The 21,811-nt window shown below is 42.3% G+C and overlaps 1 protein-coding gene across 4 annotated transcripts in view; it reads right to left on the bottom strand.

Moving 5' to 3' along the window:
* Positions 1 to 21,811, bottom strand: part of scfd2 (sec1 family domain containing 2) — a 422,892-nt gene that overhangs the window by 80,164 nt on the left and 320,917 nt on the right. Inside the window, exon 6 of one of the 4 annotated variants that reach the window (XM_068035388.1) lies at positions 19,251 to 20,633. The exons of the other annotated variants lie outside the window; for them this stretch is intronic. Coding sequence (XP_067891489.1) covers positions 20,497 to 20,633 — 137 coding nt within the window. The 3' untranslated portion in view covers positions 19,251 to 20,496. Of the gene's footprint in view, positions 1 to 19,250; positions 20,634 to 21,811 lie in introns of those variants that run through there. 4 annotated transcript variants of the gene reach the window in all.

The raw sequence follows: 21,811 nt of genomic DNA, 5'->3' as shown, positions 1-21,811 counted from the left end.
TTAAATATATTTTTTGAGGACTCATTTTTGAAAGATTGAAGAAATATTAAACTTCGGAGTTTCCAAAGGGGGTCATCATGTAAAGGCCAATTCACTTTGAAAAACAGTCCCTGGAAATGTTTTTAAAAGGGGCACTGAGAGGTCTTGTGAGGAAAACAAGCCCTTTCTGGGAAACCACCTGACTTCCAGCTCAATAAACAACAAAGAACTTTGGACACCTGGAGAAATTGTTTACCAAGCGACAGGTCAAGATTGATGGAGGTCAAAAGGTTGACCACCTGTTGTTGGTTTCGCTTTTGAATTGTTTTGAGGTGGGGTTGAACGATATAAAAAGGGAGAGAACTTCCAAGGAGAGAAGAGAACTTCCATGCAGAGAAGAGAATTCCCAAGGAAAAAGACCACAACCCAGCTCAGTTTTGCAGCACCTCTAAAAGACCCTGAGAAGTTCATTGTGTCTACTACCTTTCCTGTGTTTGAGGAAAAGCCTGTTAAATTAATTCTCAATGCCACCTGAAAAGAACTGTTCTAAAAGATCCCAGTGACCCGTCTACATGCACTCGGAGGCCAGACTGTAAAGCAGTTTTGGAACACAACTTATCTCATCTGCTGTTTCTTCAAGAATGAGCAAGTATTCAGCTCGTGTTTTTTCTTGTCTGCAATAGAGCTGTAAAAACAAAAATCTCTTTATTTATTCAGTTAACCGGTGTATGTATGTGTGTGTGTGTGTGTGTGTGTGTGTGTGTGTGTGTGAGGGGCTAAGGTAAAAAGGGAACTTTTGTATTTTGATCTGTGTGTTTATGCTTTACTTCATTACTGGTTAAGACTTGGTTTTATAATAAACTGATAATTTTGTTGTTTATTAAAGAAACCTGGTTGGTGTGTTTTATTCTGGGATAAAAATAGAGTCTATGATTGACCATATCGGTAAGTGGGAAAAAATTTAAATATATGTTGCGACCCGTGGAGAAGTGGAACTAGAATCAACAGTGCGCTCCTCCTGCCTCAGTTGTAATGTTATACACATATATATATTAAAAAATGCAGCACGCAAAAGTCACACTTTGCTACAGGTGCAAAACAACACAATCTTAAAATTTTGGGTATTTTTAACTTCCAACCTGAGACTGAGACTCCAAATGGTGAAATTCTTTGACCAAGTAACAATTAAACATTGAATGACCTCAGCCTCCACTTACTTAATGATTAGGTTTTGTAGCCCTAAGGAGAGACAACTTCACCTTAGCAAAAGAATGCATTATGCATAGCAAGGTAGAATGCTCCTTTTCTTATAAAGTGTTCTAGTATTTGACTTGCCATCAATAATACCAATATAGATATCCTAGTAACATAAAAAGTACAATTCAAATATCACACTCAAATTTATGTCATCGACTTTTTTAAAAATTGTAAATGAAGAAATGCAGTAAAATTTGTAATTTATAGAGAATATCCTGGAATAGAAAATACTGCTGTCAGACTGTCTGTAGTCTCTACTTTGGCCGTACCAAGCACCCTTTAAAAAAATGGGAAAGCCAGGATTCTGGCCTAAGGTATGCAGGGCTAGAAAACTCTGAATGAACACACCGACTATTTAACAGAAATTAGACTTCATGGCCTTAAACAGACACAGCTTCACCACAGCAGAATATACTCTGCATTACATGGCATCCTTATAAAACAGTTTATGATCCTCATGATCCTATTCATCATAAGCAAAGTCATGGGAGATCATACAGGTATTAGGTCTGATATCTATCACACACCTATGCCTATTATACCTTATATGAGAAATGTGTCACATTTGTACTTGATATTCTCAAATGTCATATTTGTAAAACAACAAATCGCGTCTGAGCAGGTGGGCAATATATCAAAGAGCAAGTAACAACTGGGAATAAAATCCATGAATCAAGAGTTTTGAAATCTACTAAACAAGAATCAGCAGTCATCTGTCAACAGCAAAGGGTAGAAGGGGAGCCAATGAAATCAGTCAAGTACTTTTGGTGGTCATCTTATTTTCAACTGAGCTAAGAACTTGGTAATCAAAATAAGGGTTCCAACATAATAAAGACACAAAACTTAAAATTCACAAGAAAATAACTGGAAATGTGTCTAATAATGTATTCCTTTGAAGATCCCTTTCTATCTGCAAAGCTTCAGTTTATGGTATTTTCCATAGCTGTCACTTCATCAGCTGAATGAAGGTTTAACTAGAAGCAGACTAGACTGTCACAAATCATCAGTATCACTGTGCAAGCAATTTTTGTACTATAACTTCCAGAATACAACTTGCATCTGATCTCTTCTGAATATAATGAACAACATAATACTCCAGGAATTGTGTATGATTGATTAAAAGACTAGTTATTCATAAAGTGTGCCAGGAATTGTTGTTGGTAAGCCCCAAGCCCCTGTCCAGTGGTCTGATAATGCTGTGAATCAGGAAACAATTTACTTGTTCTTGGGGTGCAAAATATCAGAAAAAAGTAAAGCATGAACTTTATATGACATAACTTTGACAGATAAATGACATAACTATATTCAGGGATTACTCATGCAACTACAGTATGTTACATAGACTGTAATTTTATTTCTATAACTAAGTGACAAATTAATCGTTTTACTTAACAACATCAGTTAGCAATGCCTTGCATTTTGAACGCATAAAATGTTTTGAATGTAGTGTGTGTTTATCATGTTGTTATTGTGTGGATCACGTATGTAAAGCAACCAGTTGGCATCCCTCCATCTACGAAAGATGATGGACACACAGCAAACAATCCGTTTAGGTGGGATGCCTTCTCTTGTTGCACCTTTGTTGCTGGCTGTGACAGCCAATCCTTGAGAGGCAGGTTCTGTCACAAGTGCTGCAAGTGAAGCTGCCAAATGACACTCGGCGTTGTTTTTGACGTTGGCACCTGTTGCCAAGCTGCTGCAGCAGCTGGTCATCATGGTGGTGCACACCAATCCACAGGATGCGTCGCCATTTCCCTCTTTTGCCAGTTAGTGACTCCCAAGTGTGATAGTCAACATTTAGGGCCCTCATGTCATGCTTGCAAGCAGCCTTGAAGCGGAGTCTGGCCCCTGCTACCTCACCATACAGAAGGTCTTTGGGTATGCGACTGTCTTCCATCCTGCGAACGCGCCCAATCCACCGAAGCCGCCTCAGTTTGATTAGTGGCAACACACTTGAGAGCTCTGCCTTTGAGAGCCACCCTACTAGGCATCCTTCTAATCATGTTAGAGGTTGAGCAAGGTTGGCCGCATGGCTCAGTGATACCTCCTTCTTTTCCCCCAGGCTGCCAGGGAAAGGTGGGAGGTCCTTTTCCCCAGTGATGGCAAGAAGAGGTCCTCCTGCCTGATCAAGCCTGGACAGAAATCACAGAGGAGGTTAGTAGCTGTGGGGTCATCCGACGAATCTAGGTCCAGTGTCGGAAGAGGGTCTATTACTTCCTGCGTTTAGCAAAAGTAAGTGGCATGTCCAAAATTGCTTGGTGGGATCTGGTTGTCACTACATGGTATGCCATATTGGTGCCACTGCCATTTCAAAGACAGAGAAGTCATAGCAAATTGCTGGCAGATGACTGGCTGCATAAGTGAATCAAGTATCCCTCGTTAATACCTCACAGCAAGTTAGACCCATGCCAGGTTGCTGGCAGTATGCCAGACAAAACATTCCCCAGGTGTGGATGAAGCGCCCATGTTAGTAGAACCATGATGTTGAAGTTTGGCAATGTTCAATATCTGCATCCTTGGTCTTTGAGGAGAAGAGGGCCCATAACAGGAGGGAGACGGCCAGGACCAGTGGCAGAGTGCCCAACCTATGTCCTTTAAGTCAAGCCGAAGAAGAGGCATTGCAACTAGCCAGGAGACAAACAGGACGCACCATCTCAGACGTGGAGCTCGGGATACCAGTGCAAGAGTGTGATTATGGCCGATCAGATAAAAAAGCAATACTCATGTTGAATTAGCTCTGGAATGCTGTCCTTAATGGGACATGTGTAGCCTAACTCGCACATATGTTGTTTGCACTGTATCTTGCAGGTCGATGTTCACTGGAGACCACAGACCCCAAGAGACTGAAAACAACCTGAGGATGGGGAGTACTCAGAGGATGGACCGTCCCGTGACTTTTTTTTTTTTCTTTTTTTTTTCATTGCAGCAGCTTTTTCGGGAGCAGAGAGTGCGAGCGAGTGAGCAGCTGGGAAGGTCAGTTTAAAGTAAATTTAATTTCTTTTTGTTTACGGCGGAGACCAGGGGGCTGCTGGGTAAGTAAAATCCTATATATTTGGGCCGTTTCTGAACCCGAGACACTACACCTGTAGTGTCTCCCACCCACCCTCCTCCTCTAACCAAAAAAAAAAGGAGGACTCGGTGGTGTGTAGATAAGGTAAGGCTTTTTCTTTTCCGTCTGCAAAAGAATCGTAACGCAGCAATACGGCGTTGAGTTCCGTGGAGGATGAATCCACGCCAATTCTCTGCTCCATCCTTCCTAAAAACCTGCCTTACAGAGAAGCATAAAGTTCAGCCCCGACAGCCTGTCCACCATCTAATAGGCACACGTCAGGAGTGTGATCGCATACTCTCCACTTGCCTGCACGAGTGCAGCTTCAACAACACTCAAACAGCCCTACACCATCCAGTACAAAGCAGCCCGCTTGACTGGCACCCCATTCACACCCTTCAACATTCACACCCTCCACCACCGACGCACAGTGGCAGGATACCTTCCAAAACCCACAACCTCTACTACCTAGAAGAACAAACGCAGCAGACCCATGGGACCATCACCACCTGTAAACTCCCCTCCAAGTTACACACAAACATACGAATTAGGAGCAGGAGCAGGAGCAGGAGTAGGCCCCTCGACCCTGCTCCACTATTCAACAAGTGTGGGTTTTGGAAGGTATCCTGCCACTGTGCGTCGGTGGTGGAGGGTGTGAATGTTGAAGGGTATGAATGGGGTGCCAGTCAAGCGGGCTGCTTTGTACTGGATGGTGTAGGGCTGTTTGGGTGTTGTTGAAGCTGCACTCGTGCAGGCAAGTGGAGAGTATGCGATCACACTCCTGACGTGTGCCTATTAGATGGTGGACAGGCTGTCGGGGCGGCACAGTGGCGCAGTGGTTAGCACCGCAGCCTCACAGCTCCAGCGACCCGGGTTCAATTCTGGGTACTGCCTGTGTGGAGTTTGCAAGTTCTCCCTGTGTCTGCGTGGGTTTCCTCCGGGTGCTCCAGTTTCCTCCCACATGCCAAAGACTTGTAGGTTGATAGGTTAATTGGCCATTATAAATTGCCCCTAGTATAGGTAGGTGGTAGGGAAATATAGGGACAGGTGGGGATGTGGTAGGAATGTAGGATTAGTATAAATGGGTGGTTGATGGTCGGCACAGACTCGTTGGGCCGAAGGGCCTGTTTCAGTGCTGTATCTCTAAACTAAACTAAACTAAGATCGTAGCTGATCTGATTGTAACCTCGACTCCACATTCCCGCCTACCCCCTGATAACCTTTCACCCCCTTGCTCATCAAGAATCTATCTACCTATGCCTTAAAAATATTCAAAGACTCTGCTTTCACCGCCTTTTGAGGAAGAGAGTTCCAAAGACTCACAACCCTCAGAGAAATAATTTCTCCTAATTTCTGTCTTAAATGGGTGACCCCTAGTTCTAGATTCTCCCACAAGAGGAAACATCCTTTCCACATCCACCCTGTCAAGACCCCTCAGGATCCTATATGTTTCAATCAAGGCACCTCTTACTCTTTTAATCTTCAGTGGAAACAAGCCTAGGCTATCCAACCTTTCCTCAAAAGACAACCTGCCCATTCAAGGTATTAGTCTAGTAAACCTTCACTGAACTGCTTTCAACGCATTTACATCTTTCATTAAATGAGACCAATATTGTACACAGTACTCCAGATGTGGTCTCACCAATACCCTGTATAACTGAAGTATAACCTCCCTACTTTTGTATTCAATTCCCCTCGCAATAAACAATAACATTCTAGTAGCTTTCCTAATTACCTGCTGTACCTGCACACTGACTTTTTGCAATTCATGCACTAGGACACCCAGATTCCTCTGCATCTCAGAGCTCTGCAATCTGTATAGAATCTACAGGCAAGACAGGAGAGAGGTTGCATTGCACTGTTGATCAAGGAGTCAATGACTGCAGTAAGAAGGGATGATATCTTAGAAGGTTCCTCAAATGAGGCCACATAGGTAGACCTTAAAAACAAAAAGGGGGCAATCACTTGGCTGGGAGAGTACTAAAGGCCTCCAGCCAGGGAGAGATAGAGGAGCAGATATGTAGGCAAATCTCAGAGAGGTGTAAAAATAATAGGGTAATAATAGTAAGGGATTTCAACTTCCCCAATATCAACTGGGATAGTCTTAGTGCAAAAGGCTTAAAGGGGGCGGAATTCTTAAAGTGCATACAGGAGAGCTTTTTGAGCCAGTACGTAGAAAATCCTACAAGAGAAGGGGCAATACTGGACGTAATCCTAAGGTATAAAGCTGGACAAGTGGTAGAAGTGTCAGTGGGGGAGGATTTTGGAGATAGTAACGATAACTCTGGACGATTTAAGGTAGTTATGGAAAAGTACAAAGATGGGCTAGAAATAAAGGTACTGAATTGGGGGAAGGCCGATTTCAATATGATAAAACAGGATCTGGCCAAAGTGGACTGGGAGCAGCTATTTGTAGGAAAGTCTACATCAGACCAGTGGGAGTCAAAGAGGAAATAGTGAGAGTTCAGAGCCAACATATACCCGTTAAGGTGAAGGGTAGGACCAACAAGTCCAGAGAACCCTGGAGGTCAAGGGATATAAAGGATTGGATCAGGAAAAAAAAAGGAGGCTTATGGCAGATTCAGAGCGCTGAAAACAGCGGAGGCACCAGAGGAGTACAGAAAGTGTAGGGGGTACTTAAAGTAATTAGGAGAGTGAAGAGGGGGCATGAAAAAACACTGGCAGGCAAGATAAAGGGAAATCCTAAGGCATTTTATCTGTATATTAAGAGAAAGAGGATAACCAGAGAAAGAGGATAACCAGGGAAAGAGTAGGGCCCAATACGGACCAAAGAGGCATTCTGTGTGTGGAGCCGGAGGACAGAGGTGAGGTTTTAAATGATTACTTTTCATCTGTGTTCACTATGGAGAAGGGCGATGCAGGTGTAGAGATCAGGGAGGCGGATTGTGATATACTTGAACATATTAGCATTGAAAGGGAGGAAGTATTAGCTGTTTTAGCAGACTTAAAAGTGGATAAATCCCCAGCCCCAGATGAGATGTATCCCAGGCTGTTATGTGAGGCAAGGGAGGAGATAGCAGGGGCTCTGACACAAATTTTCAAATCCTCTCTGGCCACAGGAGAGATAGCAGAGAATTGGAGGACAGTGAATGTGGTACCATTTTTCAAGAAGGGTAGCAGGGATAAACCAGGTAATTACAGGCCAGTGAGTCTAACATCAGTGGTAGGGAAACTATTGGAAAAAGTTCTGAGGGAAAGGATTAATCTCAACTTGGGGAGGCAGGGATTAATCAGGGATAGTCAGCATGGCTTTGTTAGGGGGTAGATCGTGTCCAACTAACTTGATTGAATTTTTCGAGGTGGTGACTAGATGTGTAGATGAGGGTAAAGCAGTTGATGTAGTCTACATGGACTTCAGTAAGGCTTTTGATAAGGTCCCGCATTGGAGATTGGTTAAGAAAATAAGAGCCCATGGGATCCAGGGCAATTTGGATCAAAAATTGGCTTAGTGGCAGGAGGCAGAGGGTGATGGTCGAGGGTTGTTTTTGCGAGTGGAAGCCTGGGACCAGTGGTGTACCGCAGGGATCGGTGCTGGGACCATTGCTGTTTGTAGTTCACATTAATGATTTAGACGTGAATATAAGAGGTATGATCAGTAAGTCGCAGATGACACGAAAATTGGTGGTGTCATAAATAGTGAGGAGGAAAACGTTAGATTACAGGACGATATAGCTAGGCTGGAAAGATGGGCGGAGCTGTGGCAAATGGAATTTAATCCTGAGAAGTGTGAGGTGATGCATTTTGGGAGAACTAACAAGGCAAGGGAATATACAATGGATGGTTGGACCCTAGGAAGTACAGAGGGTCAGAGGGACCTTGGTGTACTTGTCCATAGATCACTGAAAGCAGCAGCACCGTTAGACAAGGTGGTTAGAAAGGCATATGGGATACTTGCCTTTATTAGCCGAGGCATAGAATATAAGAGCAGGGAGGTTATGATGGAGCTGTATAAAACACTAGTTAGGCCACAGCTGGAGTACTGTGTACAGTTCTGGGCACCCTACTGTAGGAAGGAGGTGATTGCCCTGGAGAGGGTGCAGAGGAGCTTCAACAGGATCTTGCCTGGGCTGGAGCATTTCAGCTATGAAGAGAGACTGAAAAGGCTAGGGTTGTTTTCCTTAGAGAAGAGAAGGCTGAGGAGGGACATGATTGAGGTGTACAAAATTATGAGGGGCATTGATAGGTTAGATAGGAAGAAACTTTTTCCCTTAGCGGAGGGGTCAATAACCAGGGTGCATAGATTTAAGGTAAGGGGCAGGAGGTTTAGAGGGGATTTGAGGAAAGATTTTTTCACCCAGAGGGTGGTTGGAATCTGGAACGCACTACCTGAAGAGGTGGTAGAGGCAGGAACCCTCACAACATTTAAGAAGTATTTGGATGAGCACTTGAAACGCCATAGCATAGAAAGCTACGGGCCAAATGGTGGAAAATGGGATTACAATAGTTAGGTGCTAGATGGCCGGCACAGAGACGATGGGCCAAAGGGCCTATTTCTGTGCTGTATAACTCTAACTCTAACCATTTAGATAATATGCTTCTTTTTTATTCTTCCTGCCAAAATGGACAATTTCACATTTTTCCGCATTATACTCCATTTGCCAGATCTTTACCCACTCGCATAACCTATCTATATCCCTTTGTCGCCTCTTTATGTCCTCTTCACAACTTATTTTCCTACCTATCTTTGTGTCATCAGCAAATTTGGCCTGTAGTTTCCTGCTTTCGGTCTCCCTCCCTTTTTGAATAAAGGAGTTACATTTGCTGTTTTCCAATCTAATGGAACCTTCCCTGAATCTAGGGAATTTTGGAAAATTAAACCAACGCATCAGTATCTCACTACCCACTTCTTTTAAAACCCTAGGATGAAGTCCTTCAGGACCTGGGGACCTGTCAGCCCGCAGCTCCAACATTTTGCTCAGTACCACTTCCCTGGTGATTGTAATTTTCTTGAGTTCCTCCCTCCCTTCCATTTCCTGATTTGCAGCTAATTCTGGGATGTTACCTGTATCCTCTATAGTGAAGACAGATGCAAAATACCTGTTTAATTCATCTGCCATCTCCTTTATTTTCCATCACTAATTCCCCAGACTCACTTTCTACAGAACTAACGCTCATTTTGTTAACTTTTCTTTTTTAAATATCTAGAGAAACTCTTATTATCCGTTTCTATATTTCTAGCTAGCTTTCTCTCATACTCTAATTTTTCCCTCCTTATTAATCTTTTAATCATTCTTTGCTGCTCTTTATGTTTAGTCCAATCTTCTGACCTGCCACCCATCTTTGCGCAGTTATAGGCTTTTTCTTTAAGTTTGATACTATCTTTAACCTTTTTAGTTTATCACGGATGCTGGGTCCTCCCCTTGGAATTTTTCCTTCTCATTGGAATATATCTATTCTGTGTATTTTGAAATATCCCCTTAAATGTCTGCCACTGCATCTCTATTGACCTATCCCTTAACCTAATTTGCCAGTTCACATTAGCTAGCTCTGCTTTCATGCCCTCATAGTTATCATTATTTAAGTTTAAAATACTAGCTTAGACCCACTCTTCTCTCCCGCAAACTGAACGTAAAATTCAATCATATTATGATTGCTGCTGCCTAGGGGTGCCTTCACTATGAAGTCATTAATTAATCCAGTTCTGATGAAAGGTCACAGACCTGAAATATTAACTCTGCTTCTCTCTCCACACATGCTGCCTGACCTGCTAAGTATTTCCAGCACTTTCTGTTTTAATTTCAGCTTTCCAGCATCTGCAGTATTTTGCTTTTATTTTACATTAATTAAACCTATCTCGTTGCAAAATACCAGGTCTAGTATAGCCTGCTGTCTGGTTGGCTCCAGAACGTGCTGTGCTAAGAAACTATTCCGAAAACATTCTATGAACTCCTCATCGAGGCTAACTTTGCCCATCTGATGTTGCCAGTTATGATGAAAGTGATTCTTTTCTGTTAAAAAATATTTTAAAAGAAATTTATAGTTAAGCTAAATAAATGCTGGATAAGTTTTTTAATCAAGGAGGACTGAGGAAGCTGGATTGGCAACAGTGTTGCTGTTTGTCACATGGCTCAGGTTAGGCTTAGAGCAGAAGCCCCGGCAGCAGCAACAAAAAAGTGACAATTCCTCCTTTGATTGGACAAGCCCAGTAGTAACAGACAGCATCTGGATGAACAGAAAAAAAATTGACAGGTTTTCTGGTTGTGAGTCAAGTGTGCGTGTAGTTTTTACCTTCTGGAAGGAGATAAAAGTTAAGTGCTGTTTAAGTAGCAAAAAGAACAGGAGGAGGAGAGAATTCTAAGGAAGAACAGAAGACTACAACCCAGCTCGTTTTCTCGCAATTCCCTAAAGATTCTGTGAAGTTCACTGTGTTGATTCGTTTTGTCTCCTATATTTGAAGAAAGCCTCCTAAAAATAATTCTGAATGCCGCCTAAAGAGAACAATTCTGGAAGATTCTAGTGACCTGTCTGCATGTGCTCGGAGGTTGGACTATGTGACAGTTTGGTGCAGTGTGTCTCATCTGCTATTTTCTTTAGGGGTGAGCAAGTGATCTGCCCAGATGTGTTTTTTTGTCTGTAATAGACCTCTGATCTAAAAAGCTTTTTTAAAAAATCTTTTTTCAGTTAACTGGTGTATATATGTGTGTGTGAGTGAGAACTGAAGGGAGTAAGGTAAAAAGGGACTTTAAAATTTGGTTAAGGTAGAAATGGAACTTTTAAAAATTTAATGTTGGATTTTTAAAAATTTGATCTGTGTTACTGTTTTACTTCATTACTAGTTAAGACTTGTTTTATAATAAACTGTTAATTTTGTTGTTCAGTAAAGAAATCTTGTTAGTGTGTTCTATTCTGGGAAAATAGTGTATCTCATGAACTGGGAAAATTTTAAAAATATGTTGTGACCTGTGGAGAAGTGGGACTGAATTAACAGTGCACTCCTCCCGCCTTAGTCATAACACAGTCTATATGTAGATTAAAATCCCCCATGATTATTGACAAGCTTCCATTATTTTTTCCCTTATACCCCATCCTACCATGTGGTTAGTTAGGGGCCCTGTACACCACTCCCACAAGTGACTTCTTGCCTTGATCATTTTTTTTTATTCATTCATGGGATGTGGGCATCGCTGGCCAGGCCAGCAGTTACTGCCCATCCATAATTGCCCTTGAGAAGGTGGTGGTGAGCTGCCTTCTTGAACCGCTGCAGTCCATGTGGGGTAGGTACACCCACAGTGCTGTTAGGAAGGGAGTTCCAGGATTTTGACCCAGCGACAGTGAAGGAACGGCGATAGTCAGGATGGTGTGTGACTTGGAGGGGAACTTACAGGTGGTGGTGTCCCCATGCATTTGCTGCCCTTGTCCTTCTAGTTGGTAGAGGTCGCGGGTTTGGAAGGTGCTGTCAAAGGAGCCTTGGTGCGTTGCTGCACTGCATCTTGTAGATGGTACACACTGCTGCCACTGTGCATCAGTGGTGGAGGGAGTGAATGTTTGTAGATGGGGTGCCAATCAAGCGGGCTGATTTGTCCTGGATGGTGTCGAGCTTCTTGAGTGTTGCTAAAGCTGCACCCATCCAAGCAAGTGGAGAGTATTCCATCACACTCCTGACTTGTGCCTTGTAGATGGTGGACAGGCTTTGGAGAGTCAGGAGGTGAGTTACTCGCCGCAGGAATCCTAGCCTCTGACCTGTTCTTGTAGCCATGGTATTTATATGGCTACTCCAGTTCAGTTTCTGGTCAATGGTAGCCCCCAGGATGTTGATAGTGGGGGATTCAGTGATGGTAATGCCATCGAATGTCAAGGGGAGATGGTTAGATTCTCTCTTGTTGGAGATGGTCATTGCCTGGCACTTGTGTGGCATGAATGTTACTTGCCACTTATCAGTCCAAGCTTGGATATTGTCCAGGTCTTGCTGCATTTCTACACGGACTGCTTCAGTATCTGAGGAGTCACGAATGGTGCTGAACATTGTGCAATCATCAGCGAAAATCCCCACTTCTGACCTTATGATTGAAGGAAGGTCATTGATGAAGCAGCTGAAGATGGTTGGGCATAGGACACTACCCTGAGGAACTCCTGCAGTGATGTCCTGGAGCTCAGATGATTGACCTCCAACAACCACAACCTTTTTCATCTCCACAAATTTCTCATCACTACCCAAACTGCTTCTACATCCTGGTTTCCTGAACTTTGGTGTTCCCTCTATATTGCGCTAATACCATCATTAATTAACAGAGCCTCCCCACCACCTTTTCCTAGCTTCATGTCCTTCCTAAATGTCATGTACCCTTGAGTATTCCTGTCCCAATCTATGTCACTCTGCAGCCATGCCTCTGTAATGGCATACTTATTTATTACTATTTGCGCTATCAATTCATCTGTTTTGTTTCGAATGCTATGTGCAGTCAGATACAGCGCCTTTAGTTTTGTCCTTTAATTATTTTTGTAACCTCTAGCCTTATCTGCTGATTTGCTCTTAAATTTGTACTCTTTGTCCCTTCCTGTCACGGTCTGTTCATCATCCTGTCACCATCCTGACCTGGAACTATATCGCTGTTCCATCACTGTCGCTGGGTCAAAATCCTAGAACTCCCTCCCTAACAGCACTGTGGGTGTACCTACACCACATGGACTACAGTGGTTCAAGAAGGCGGCTCACCACCACCATCTCAAGGGCAATTAGGGATGGGCAATAAATGGTGGCTTTGCCAGCGATGCTCACATCCCACAAATGTACAAAAAAATGCACCGCTGAAGTGAAGTTTGTAGTACGCTCAGACAATGAATTAATGATGTGCTTAGTACTTCAATGTCTCTGCTAATGTCACAGTAGCGAAAGCAGGCTAATCAGAGGTGAGACTTGAAAGTAGCTAATCACAAGGCATTTCACAAAAGGCAAAATCAGACACAGAGCAATAGTTGGAAAAGGAGCCAGGAAGATGGTTGAAAAAAAAAAGTTCTTTTTTTAAATGAGGCATTTAAAGGCAGAGACAAATGAGACAACCTGACTAAGTTTAGGAACAGAATTCTGGAATGGTGTGCTGGCAATGGCCTCTGCCAATGATGGTGGAATGGAGGTACAGACAGTTGGTTTAGAGAAAACACAGTCAACCAGAATCAGGGAGTTAAGGGTGCCAGTTGGGATCTAATGCTGGCAGAGATCATAGAAATTATCAAGTTTTACAGCATAGCAAAAGGCCATTTAATGCACTGTAACTATTCTGGCTTCCATTCCCCTGCCTTTTCAATTTTTTTCCCCTGAATATTTATCCACTTTCCTTTCATGGATTCTGATTTCACCACTATTTCTAGTAGTGCAGTCCATGTCAGAACAATCCACTCATATACAAAAAAAAATTCTTCTGCGCTCCTCCAACTCCGGCCTCTTGCACATCCACGATTTTAATCCCACCACCATTGGCAGCTGTGCCTTCAGGTCAAGGTCCTAAGTTCTGGAATTCCTTCCCTAAACCTCTCTGTCTCTCTACCTCTCTCTCCTTCTTTAAGATGCTCCTTAAAACCTACCTCTTTAACCAAGTCTTTGGTCACTGGCCAAATTTTGTTTGATAACATGCCTGCGAAGTGCCTTGGGACGTTTTACTACAATAAAGTTGTCATATCAGTGAAAGTTGTTGTATCTGCACTTTTAACAATATTGGTAGGGTGGTAGTGTGAAGATATTAACAGATTATTAAGTATTCACAGATTCTGTTCGGATTATTCAGATATTGCCTTAATTTTATCAGGGGTGGGATAAAATCCAAGCTCTGATTGCCGCTCCCATCCCTGAATTCGGCAGAAATGACAAAATGGATGGTGGATTGAAGTAAGAACTTGGATGGCACGAAGCTTCCACTGGGGACCTGCAGGAATTAAAACTTAATGTACTCGGCCTCTTGTGGCCCACAATTCCGTTCTGCACAGGTATGGCTTGGTGGCAAGGGCACAATTGCTCCCTGTTCAATCCTCCAGTTAAAATAGATCTGGCCCCTTTGACATCATCAGAGTCTGATCTGCAAGTTTAAAAGAGAACCCTGCCGGCTTGAGACAGGTGTCCTTGCCACCTATGATTTAAAATTGCAGACGGTCAGATCGGGGCAGAAAAGGAGTGGGCCACACCATTTTAACTTTAACACACTGCCTGGTTTCGGCCAGCTATATTTTTTTTAAATTAAATATGTTTAACATCAAGGCCAATAACCTCAAGCTTTCATTTTCTCCCTCACTCTCCTGATATCACCACTTTCTCATGTGTGGTTCCAGACAACGGTTGCTCTCCAATAACCCACGCAAGTAGCCCCTCTTCATGCATAAGCCGAAACAGTAAGTGCTGCATGGCTAACTTATCACGTGAGGAGAATCATGGCCAAATCTGAACCTGTCTTCTCTCACTGTCTGCCCACTTGCACATTTCAGCAGGGCTCACTGCATATCGATCACAAACAAGGACACTGTCAGATTTTCTTCATCCTGGGTGAGGAACACTGAGGTCAATTACACTGGCCCTTGTGCCACCCTGACTAAGATCAGATAAGTAACCAAAGACCAGGAATCACTATCAGGACATTCTGGATTGTATAGTTCAGTAACCAACTGACCCATTAATGGACCTCTCAGAAACCTTCAAGAAGCATGTATAGTTATAAAATCTTCAAATTACTTTATTTATTCAAGTCATTAAATATTCAGACAGTGGATCTGGAGACTGACTGTCTCCTTCATTTTGTTTTCAATGTTCCTTTCTCTAATTTAGTGCTCAAAATTTGATTTAACGAACTGACCGAAGAAGCCAGGTTTTCTTTCATCAGTCATAAAATTTAATACTTTAGGTGGTGAATCAAACTTTTCTTGTGGGGAATTGGTGCTTGAAACTTGCAGCTCATTTTGTTTTCTAGACTCAGGACCCATTGTTATTTAGATATAAGCAAAGATCGAACACCGACTAAATACTTGTTTTCAATCTAGTTGTGCTGCAGATTAAAGACCTTGAATTATCTTAAAACCTAAAATTGGGAAAAATATGCCAATTTGTTGCTCGCATGTTTATTTACCTTCTGGTTGTATAAAAAAACCAGAGAGGAGTGGTTTACAGTAAAAGTCAAGAATGGCTTTTGGAAATATACTTGCAAATCAAGGATGAGTTAGCTGCTTTTAGATGTCAACCAGCTTATAGCACACCAATTCTTCTTGTCAATCACTGAGCAGACTTGCATCATACAACTTCGTATGTATAAGAAACAGTCATCATCTTGTTCCCCAAGGTCACGTGATCTGAACAAAGTAAATATTTCCTGACAAATAATTACAAACCACTCATCCCTGTACCATGCATATGGTGTACAAACTGGTTCTGAATATCATACACAGGAAATACAAATTGACTCTACATATCATATATGTGGAACACAAACTGAAATGTTCTATGGGGCTGGATCCAGTGACATTCTGCTTGTGAGTCCATATGCTTACTTCCATTTGCTATGTTAATCTGCAACAATATGTCAATACTGATGATCTGAAATCTTTTTTTATCCTGAGGTTTGGCAATCAACTCTGTAAGGACTGATTAAGTGGAATCAGACGTGGACCATCCATTCTGTCTGGGCTCAGCTACTTCCTGCAATTACCAACTGAGCCATAAGTGGAGTCCTCTGAAATCTTCAAGCAGCACATTCTTTGGAATTGTTTACCCCAGCGGGTTGTGGATGCTCAATCATTGAGTATATTCAAGACAGAGCAATAGATTTTTGATCTCTCAGGGAATCAAAGGATATGCGGAGTGGACAGGAAAGTGCAGTTGAAGTAGAAGATCAGCCACAATCGTATCAAATGACAAGCAGGCTGAACGGCCGAATGGACTACTCCTGCTCCTATTTCTTATGTTCTTAATCATAAAGTCTTTGATGAGCTTTCTTCAATTGTGCCTCTAAATACTCAGCCATTGGACAAGGAGGCTGACTAACTCAATTTAGTTTTCAATGTTCACCTGCCTATCTTATTCACTGCTTTAAGCAATTGTTTGTAAACACCAAATATTCTTTCATCAGTGGTAAAACTAAATCAAATTTTTTCAAGACTTTCAAAAAATTATGAGGCGCACATGAAAGCATACACACTATGTACATACATATTCACTGCTATTTACGCAGCAGGTCTTATACAGCTCAAGCACAATCATTTGTTTTCTCAAGCTAGCCCACTATATGTAGCATAAAGGAAGGAGTATAGCGAGAATAAATCCCGCTTCTACTTTATATTGGCCTTCGAAGCAACAGAAAGCTATATACGGAGTGATCTCGTTTGCACTATTTGTGTATAACTGGTGTATAATTATGCAGATTAGCTCAAAATTAGCATGAGATCTCAACAATGTAAATATTTTCTGACAAATAATTGCAAGCCACTCATCCCTGTACCATGCATATGGTGTACAAACTGGTTCTGAATATCATACACAGGAAATACAAATTGACTCTACATTTCATATATGTGGAGCACAAATTGAAATATTCTAAGAGCTGGATCCAGTGACATTCTGCTTGTGAGTTCATATGCTTACTTCCATTTGCTATATTAATCCGCAACAATATGTTGATACTGATGATTTGAAATATTTATTTATCCTGAGGTTTGGCAATCAACTCTTCAAATTCACCACCATATTGGCCACTCTCCAGACTCCCAGCACACATCCATACTCAATGGAGCCCGAGAACATAGGAGTAGTTTTAATCCCCCTCCACCCCGCTCACATGGTTCCCACCATGGAAAAAAGTAAAATTACATCCAAAGATAGTAGAAAAAATAAATTTACCCTCGTCTACTTTTAGAGATTCTATGAGGTGGTTCTCCACCCACCAGCACCAGGTTGCACCGGGTCCTTGCCCACGCCATGACCATCTTTACTCATCTTAATGCACAGGTGGGGGCTGACTTTACATTGTAAAGTCATGGCCCACTGGTGTCCAGTTCCACATCAGCTTTTTAACTTCTGGCCTGTACAGGGCCAACCCCGGGGATTGAGCAGAGGAGTGGGACTGACTGGATAGCTCCGTGGAGAGCTCATGCACCCAATGGGCCAAATGGCCTCCTTCTGTTGTTACGACCGAGATAGGAGGAGTACACTGTTTATTCTAGTCCCACTTCTCCACAGGTCACAACATATTATTTTAAACCTTCCCACTTATCGATACAGTGAATCATATACTCTATTTTTCCCAGAATAGAACACACTAACCAGGTTTCTTTAATGAACAACAAAATTATAAGTTTATTATAAAACAAGTCTTAACTAGTTATGAAGTAAAACATAAATACACAGATTGAAATTTTTAAAGTCCGAACATTACATTTTAAAGTCCTTTTCTACCTTAGAGGACTGGGGCACATCAGCCATGATTTTATTGAATGGCGGGGCAGGCTTGAGGGGCCAAATGGCCTACTCCTGCTCCCATTTCTTATGTATGTTCTTTAGTCCCTTCACACTCACACACTCACATATACACCGGTGAACCAAAAAGAAAAATACGCATTTTTATAAATTCAGAGCTCTGTTACAGATAAAAAAAACTTGGGCAGATTACTTGCTCATTTTTGAAAAAAACAGCAGATGAGATATGTCATTCCAAAACTGGCATATGGTCTAACTTCTGAGTACACGTAGACAGGTCACGAGGATCTTTAGAACAATTCTTTTCAGGCGGCGTTGCAAAGTAAGTTAGTAGGCTTTCTTTAAATACAGGAAACAAGATGAATTGACACAGTGGACTTCTCAGGGTCCTTCAGAGATATTGGAAAATGAAGTTGGGTTGTGGTCTTCTCTTCTTCCTTGGAATTCTCTCCTTCTTCTGCAGTGGACTTGACTTTATCTCCGCTCACTCCAGAAGGTAAAACATACATACTGACCACAACCAAAAAGCTCGAGTTTTCTGCCTATCCCAGGTGCTCTGCTACTACTGGGCTTGTCCAATCAAGGGAACGCTTGTCACTTCTCTGCCCCTGTTATCAGGGTTTCTGTTCTATCTTTAACTTGAGTCATGTGACAACAAGTAACATTGTTGCCATCAGTTCCTTCAGTGTCCCCTTGATGGTTCTCTTTCAAAAAGAACCTGGTCCAACATTTATTCAGTTTACCCATAAATTCCTTTAAAAAATATTTGGAACAAAAAAAAACAGAATCACTTTCACAACACTGTGCCGTATATGAATCTATGACCCTCTACCAATGCACAGTGAGAATCGCAGTGTGGCCAGCAGAAGCTGTTGGGTTAAGTGTAAAAAACATTACTTAGAAAGTAATGATATCCTTGTGGGTCAGGAAGAGATGGATTGCTCTCCCACCCACACCAAGGACTGCAATGGAATTCCCAAGCCCTGGGTTTGCCACTCCCTCTTGCCTTTGGCTTTCAAAGCTGCTGCTCAGCGCTAACTTTATGCCAGGGACCAGTACCTTGGATTTCCAGCAATCTTGGTCACCCAACCCAACTGACATCACTCCCACCAGTTTTCAGTGGAAGATTTTCCTAAATTATTTAAATCAAGTCTGAAAGTTAAAATGGCCCAGACCTAACATTGAGTTCCCTTTGGGGATGTTTTCACCCCTCCCCACATTCCCACCTGACCAAAAGAGCAGGTAAGGTCAGTGTGGCCAAGAATCACAAGGTCCAACTATTACTAACAAGGATATAAAACCAGGAAGGCAGATTTTAGCCAGAATGCCAATCTGACAGCTGAAAATGGGTCAGGTATGGTTCTGTAAGCGTTAGACTGCCTATTATTATTGAGGAAAGGAAACAGGGCAGATGGATTGCAGGTTGGCTATAGTCTGATGTATGAAAAAGACAGGGATAGAGAATGAAAAGGCAAAAGGTTATGGTAAAAAAAGAAAAAGCTTTTAACCTTAGATCATTACTCTCCTACAAAAATAATTATAAACACACCAAGAAAAATATAGAAAATTTTTAATCGCTTTTGGTCTGATAGTGATAATGGAAGTACTAAGCACTGCATGTACACAAGCCAGTGTGGATTCCTCAATACACGATATTATTAAATGTGTTGGTATACACTACATTAGCCTCTGTCACAATGAGAGCATTTAAAATTACACCAAACATTTTTTGAACAAGATAACACTGCACCCTTATAATCACTAGAAATCTGTTAAAAATGAGACAGTTCTGAAATCATTAGGAAGGAATTCAGCCTTTATAAGGTCTAAGTAACTCACATAAGGGTCATTACCATGTGGAAACTTCGCCTTCGTTATAAATTTGTACAAAGTCTGTCTTTATGCATTTGCACTGACTGCACTTACAGTAAAACTAGCATTGATGGTTCTCCCAGTTTTACAGGTTTCACTTAAAATAAAGGCTCTGTAATTCAGAAAAATCAGATCACTGTTTTAATGTTTTTTCTGAGCACATTAATGCTGTTCTGTGTAGTCTGCACAGCTGATATATGAAATCAATAATTCTAATGACTCACTATAATGGTTAATATAGGTCATGAAGCGACAGCACCTACTAGGGTTTCATTTAAGACAGGCTTAGGCTGTTCCACAAGAGACTAAGTTTACTCACACAGATCAAACTTAATTGATATGAGGCTTACCAGAGAGCTAGAGGGAACGTTTAAACCTTTTCTTGGACTGGATTTAAACTGGTTTTCCCAATGGCTTGGCTGAATCTAATTTCTTGTTCAACTATGCCAATTGTAATCAGTTTTAGTGTTTTGTTCTATCCTGCGGTAAAAGGATACTATTATGCTCACATAACACCAGATGCTGCAGGGACAGTAATGGAGCAATAAAATAGTAATTGACAAGTTTAGTAATAAAAAGCTAATGAATTCAGACTGCAGATTTTATAATTCAGTGACCTGGACTGCTTTTATAACCACTGAATATCTATCAATATATTTTCTTGCTCTCATTTGCTTTTATTTTCCTGCTAATTTTCTGCTTTCCTGAGATGGCAACCTTCATGGTTATGGTTCCACAAATTCACTTCACTACTTGGATAGGAAGTCTCAGCAGATTCTTCCACTCTTCGATGTCAACACAGTTGAGTTCAATCCTGTTCTTCCTGATGTTCACTTATATGCACTTTCAAGCAGAGTTTCTTGAAAACAATCAGAGATGGGAACCCCGCCCAATTTTCCTTTCTCTCGTCAACGGAAGGCCTTAAGGAGGGAATTTACATACGCTTCCGGATTGATGGAGGCCTTTTCAACCTCAGCCGTCTTTGGGCTCCCACAAAGACACAAGAAAAACTGATCCGTGAACTTCTTTTCACTGATGACATATGTTCTCCTGGCCCACAATCAGTCAGACCTGCAACATATAACAACACATTTTTCCGAGGCGGCACAACTCTTCGGACTAAAAATCAGTTTAAAGAAAACTGAAGTCCTGCACCCCAAGAAGAATATAGACAACCAAATATTGTCATCGAGGGAACCAAGCTGAATACCATCAAGCAATTTACTTATTTGGGGACCGTCATCTCGTTTGACACCACCATAGACAAGGAAGTGGACAATAGGCTTTCAAAAGCAAACAGAACATTCAGCAGACTCTACAAACCTGTGTGGAGCAACCAGAGCCTCAGAGCACAGACCAGACTCAAAGTGTACAAAGCCATAGTCCTCATCACCCTTCTGTATGGCACCGAGTCATGGCTCCTATACCGTCATCATGTACGCCTTCTAGAGCGCTTCCATCAGCGCTGCCTCCGCAGCATCTTCAAGATCCACTGGCAGGACCGCATCACAAACATTGAAGTCCTGGAAACAGCCATCACCGGCATCAAGGCCATCCTCCTGCAAAGCCAACTGTGTTGGGCGGGTCACATTGCCCGAATGAACGGCAGTCGCCTTCCCAAGATCGTGTTGTATGGAGAGCTGACCAGGGGTAAAAGGAACAGAAGGGCTCCATGCAAACGTTTCAAGGATTCCCTGAAGAAGTCCCTCTCTGTGTGCCACATCGACCATCACCAGTGGGAAGCATAGGCCATAGATCACGATGCCGGCAGATGCAACATCAAGACGGCTACAGACACCACTGAGTGAAGAACCAGCACGAAAGAGAAAAGGAGAAGGTTAGATCCAATTGCCCCCAGCAGCGACGACTCCTTCACTTGTACCCGCTGTGGGAGAATCCGCCGGTTACAGATAGGCCTGACTAGCCACCAGCGGGCCTGCAACCGATAAGTACAACCTTCCCAAAATCTGCGTCCGGGAAGAAGTGTCAAGAAGGAGAATTCCGGGGCAACTGTAATGTTGGCTGAGATCAGTCAACTCAGCAAAGACTGGGTTTGGACCTGGGTCCTTCCCAGTCTGTATGACTCAGTTACTCATTGGATAAACCTGCTAAACTATCAAAAAAGAGTTTTTATTTCCAATTGTAACAGGAGAGGGACAGATAGGGAAGTAGGAAATACAGAGGATGGGAGATCACAGAATTGTTATAGCGCAGAAGGAAGCCATTCGGCTCATCGTGTCTGCAGCAGC

The sequence above is a fragment of the Heterodontus francisci genome, chromosome 1 (genome assembly GCF_036365525.1).
Source record: "Heterodontus francisci isolate sHetFra1 chromosome 1, sHetFra1.hap1, whole genome shotgun sequence".
NCBI classification, from domain to species: domain Eukaryota; kingdom Metazoa; phylum Chordata; class Chondrichthyes; order Heterodontiformes; family Heterodontidae; genus Heterodontus; species Heterodontus francisci.
Note: the sequence above shows the minus strand (reverse complement) of the source record. Positions and strands in the feature narration are given on the sequence as shown.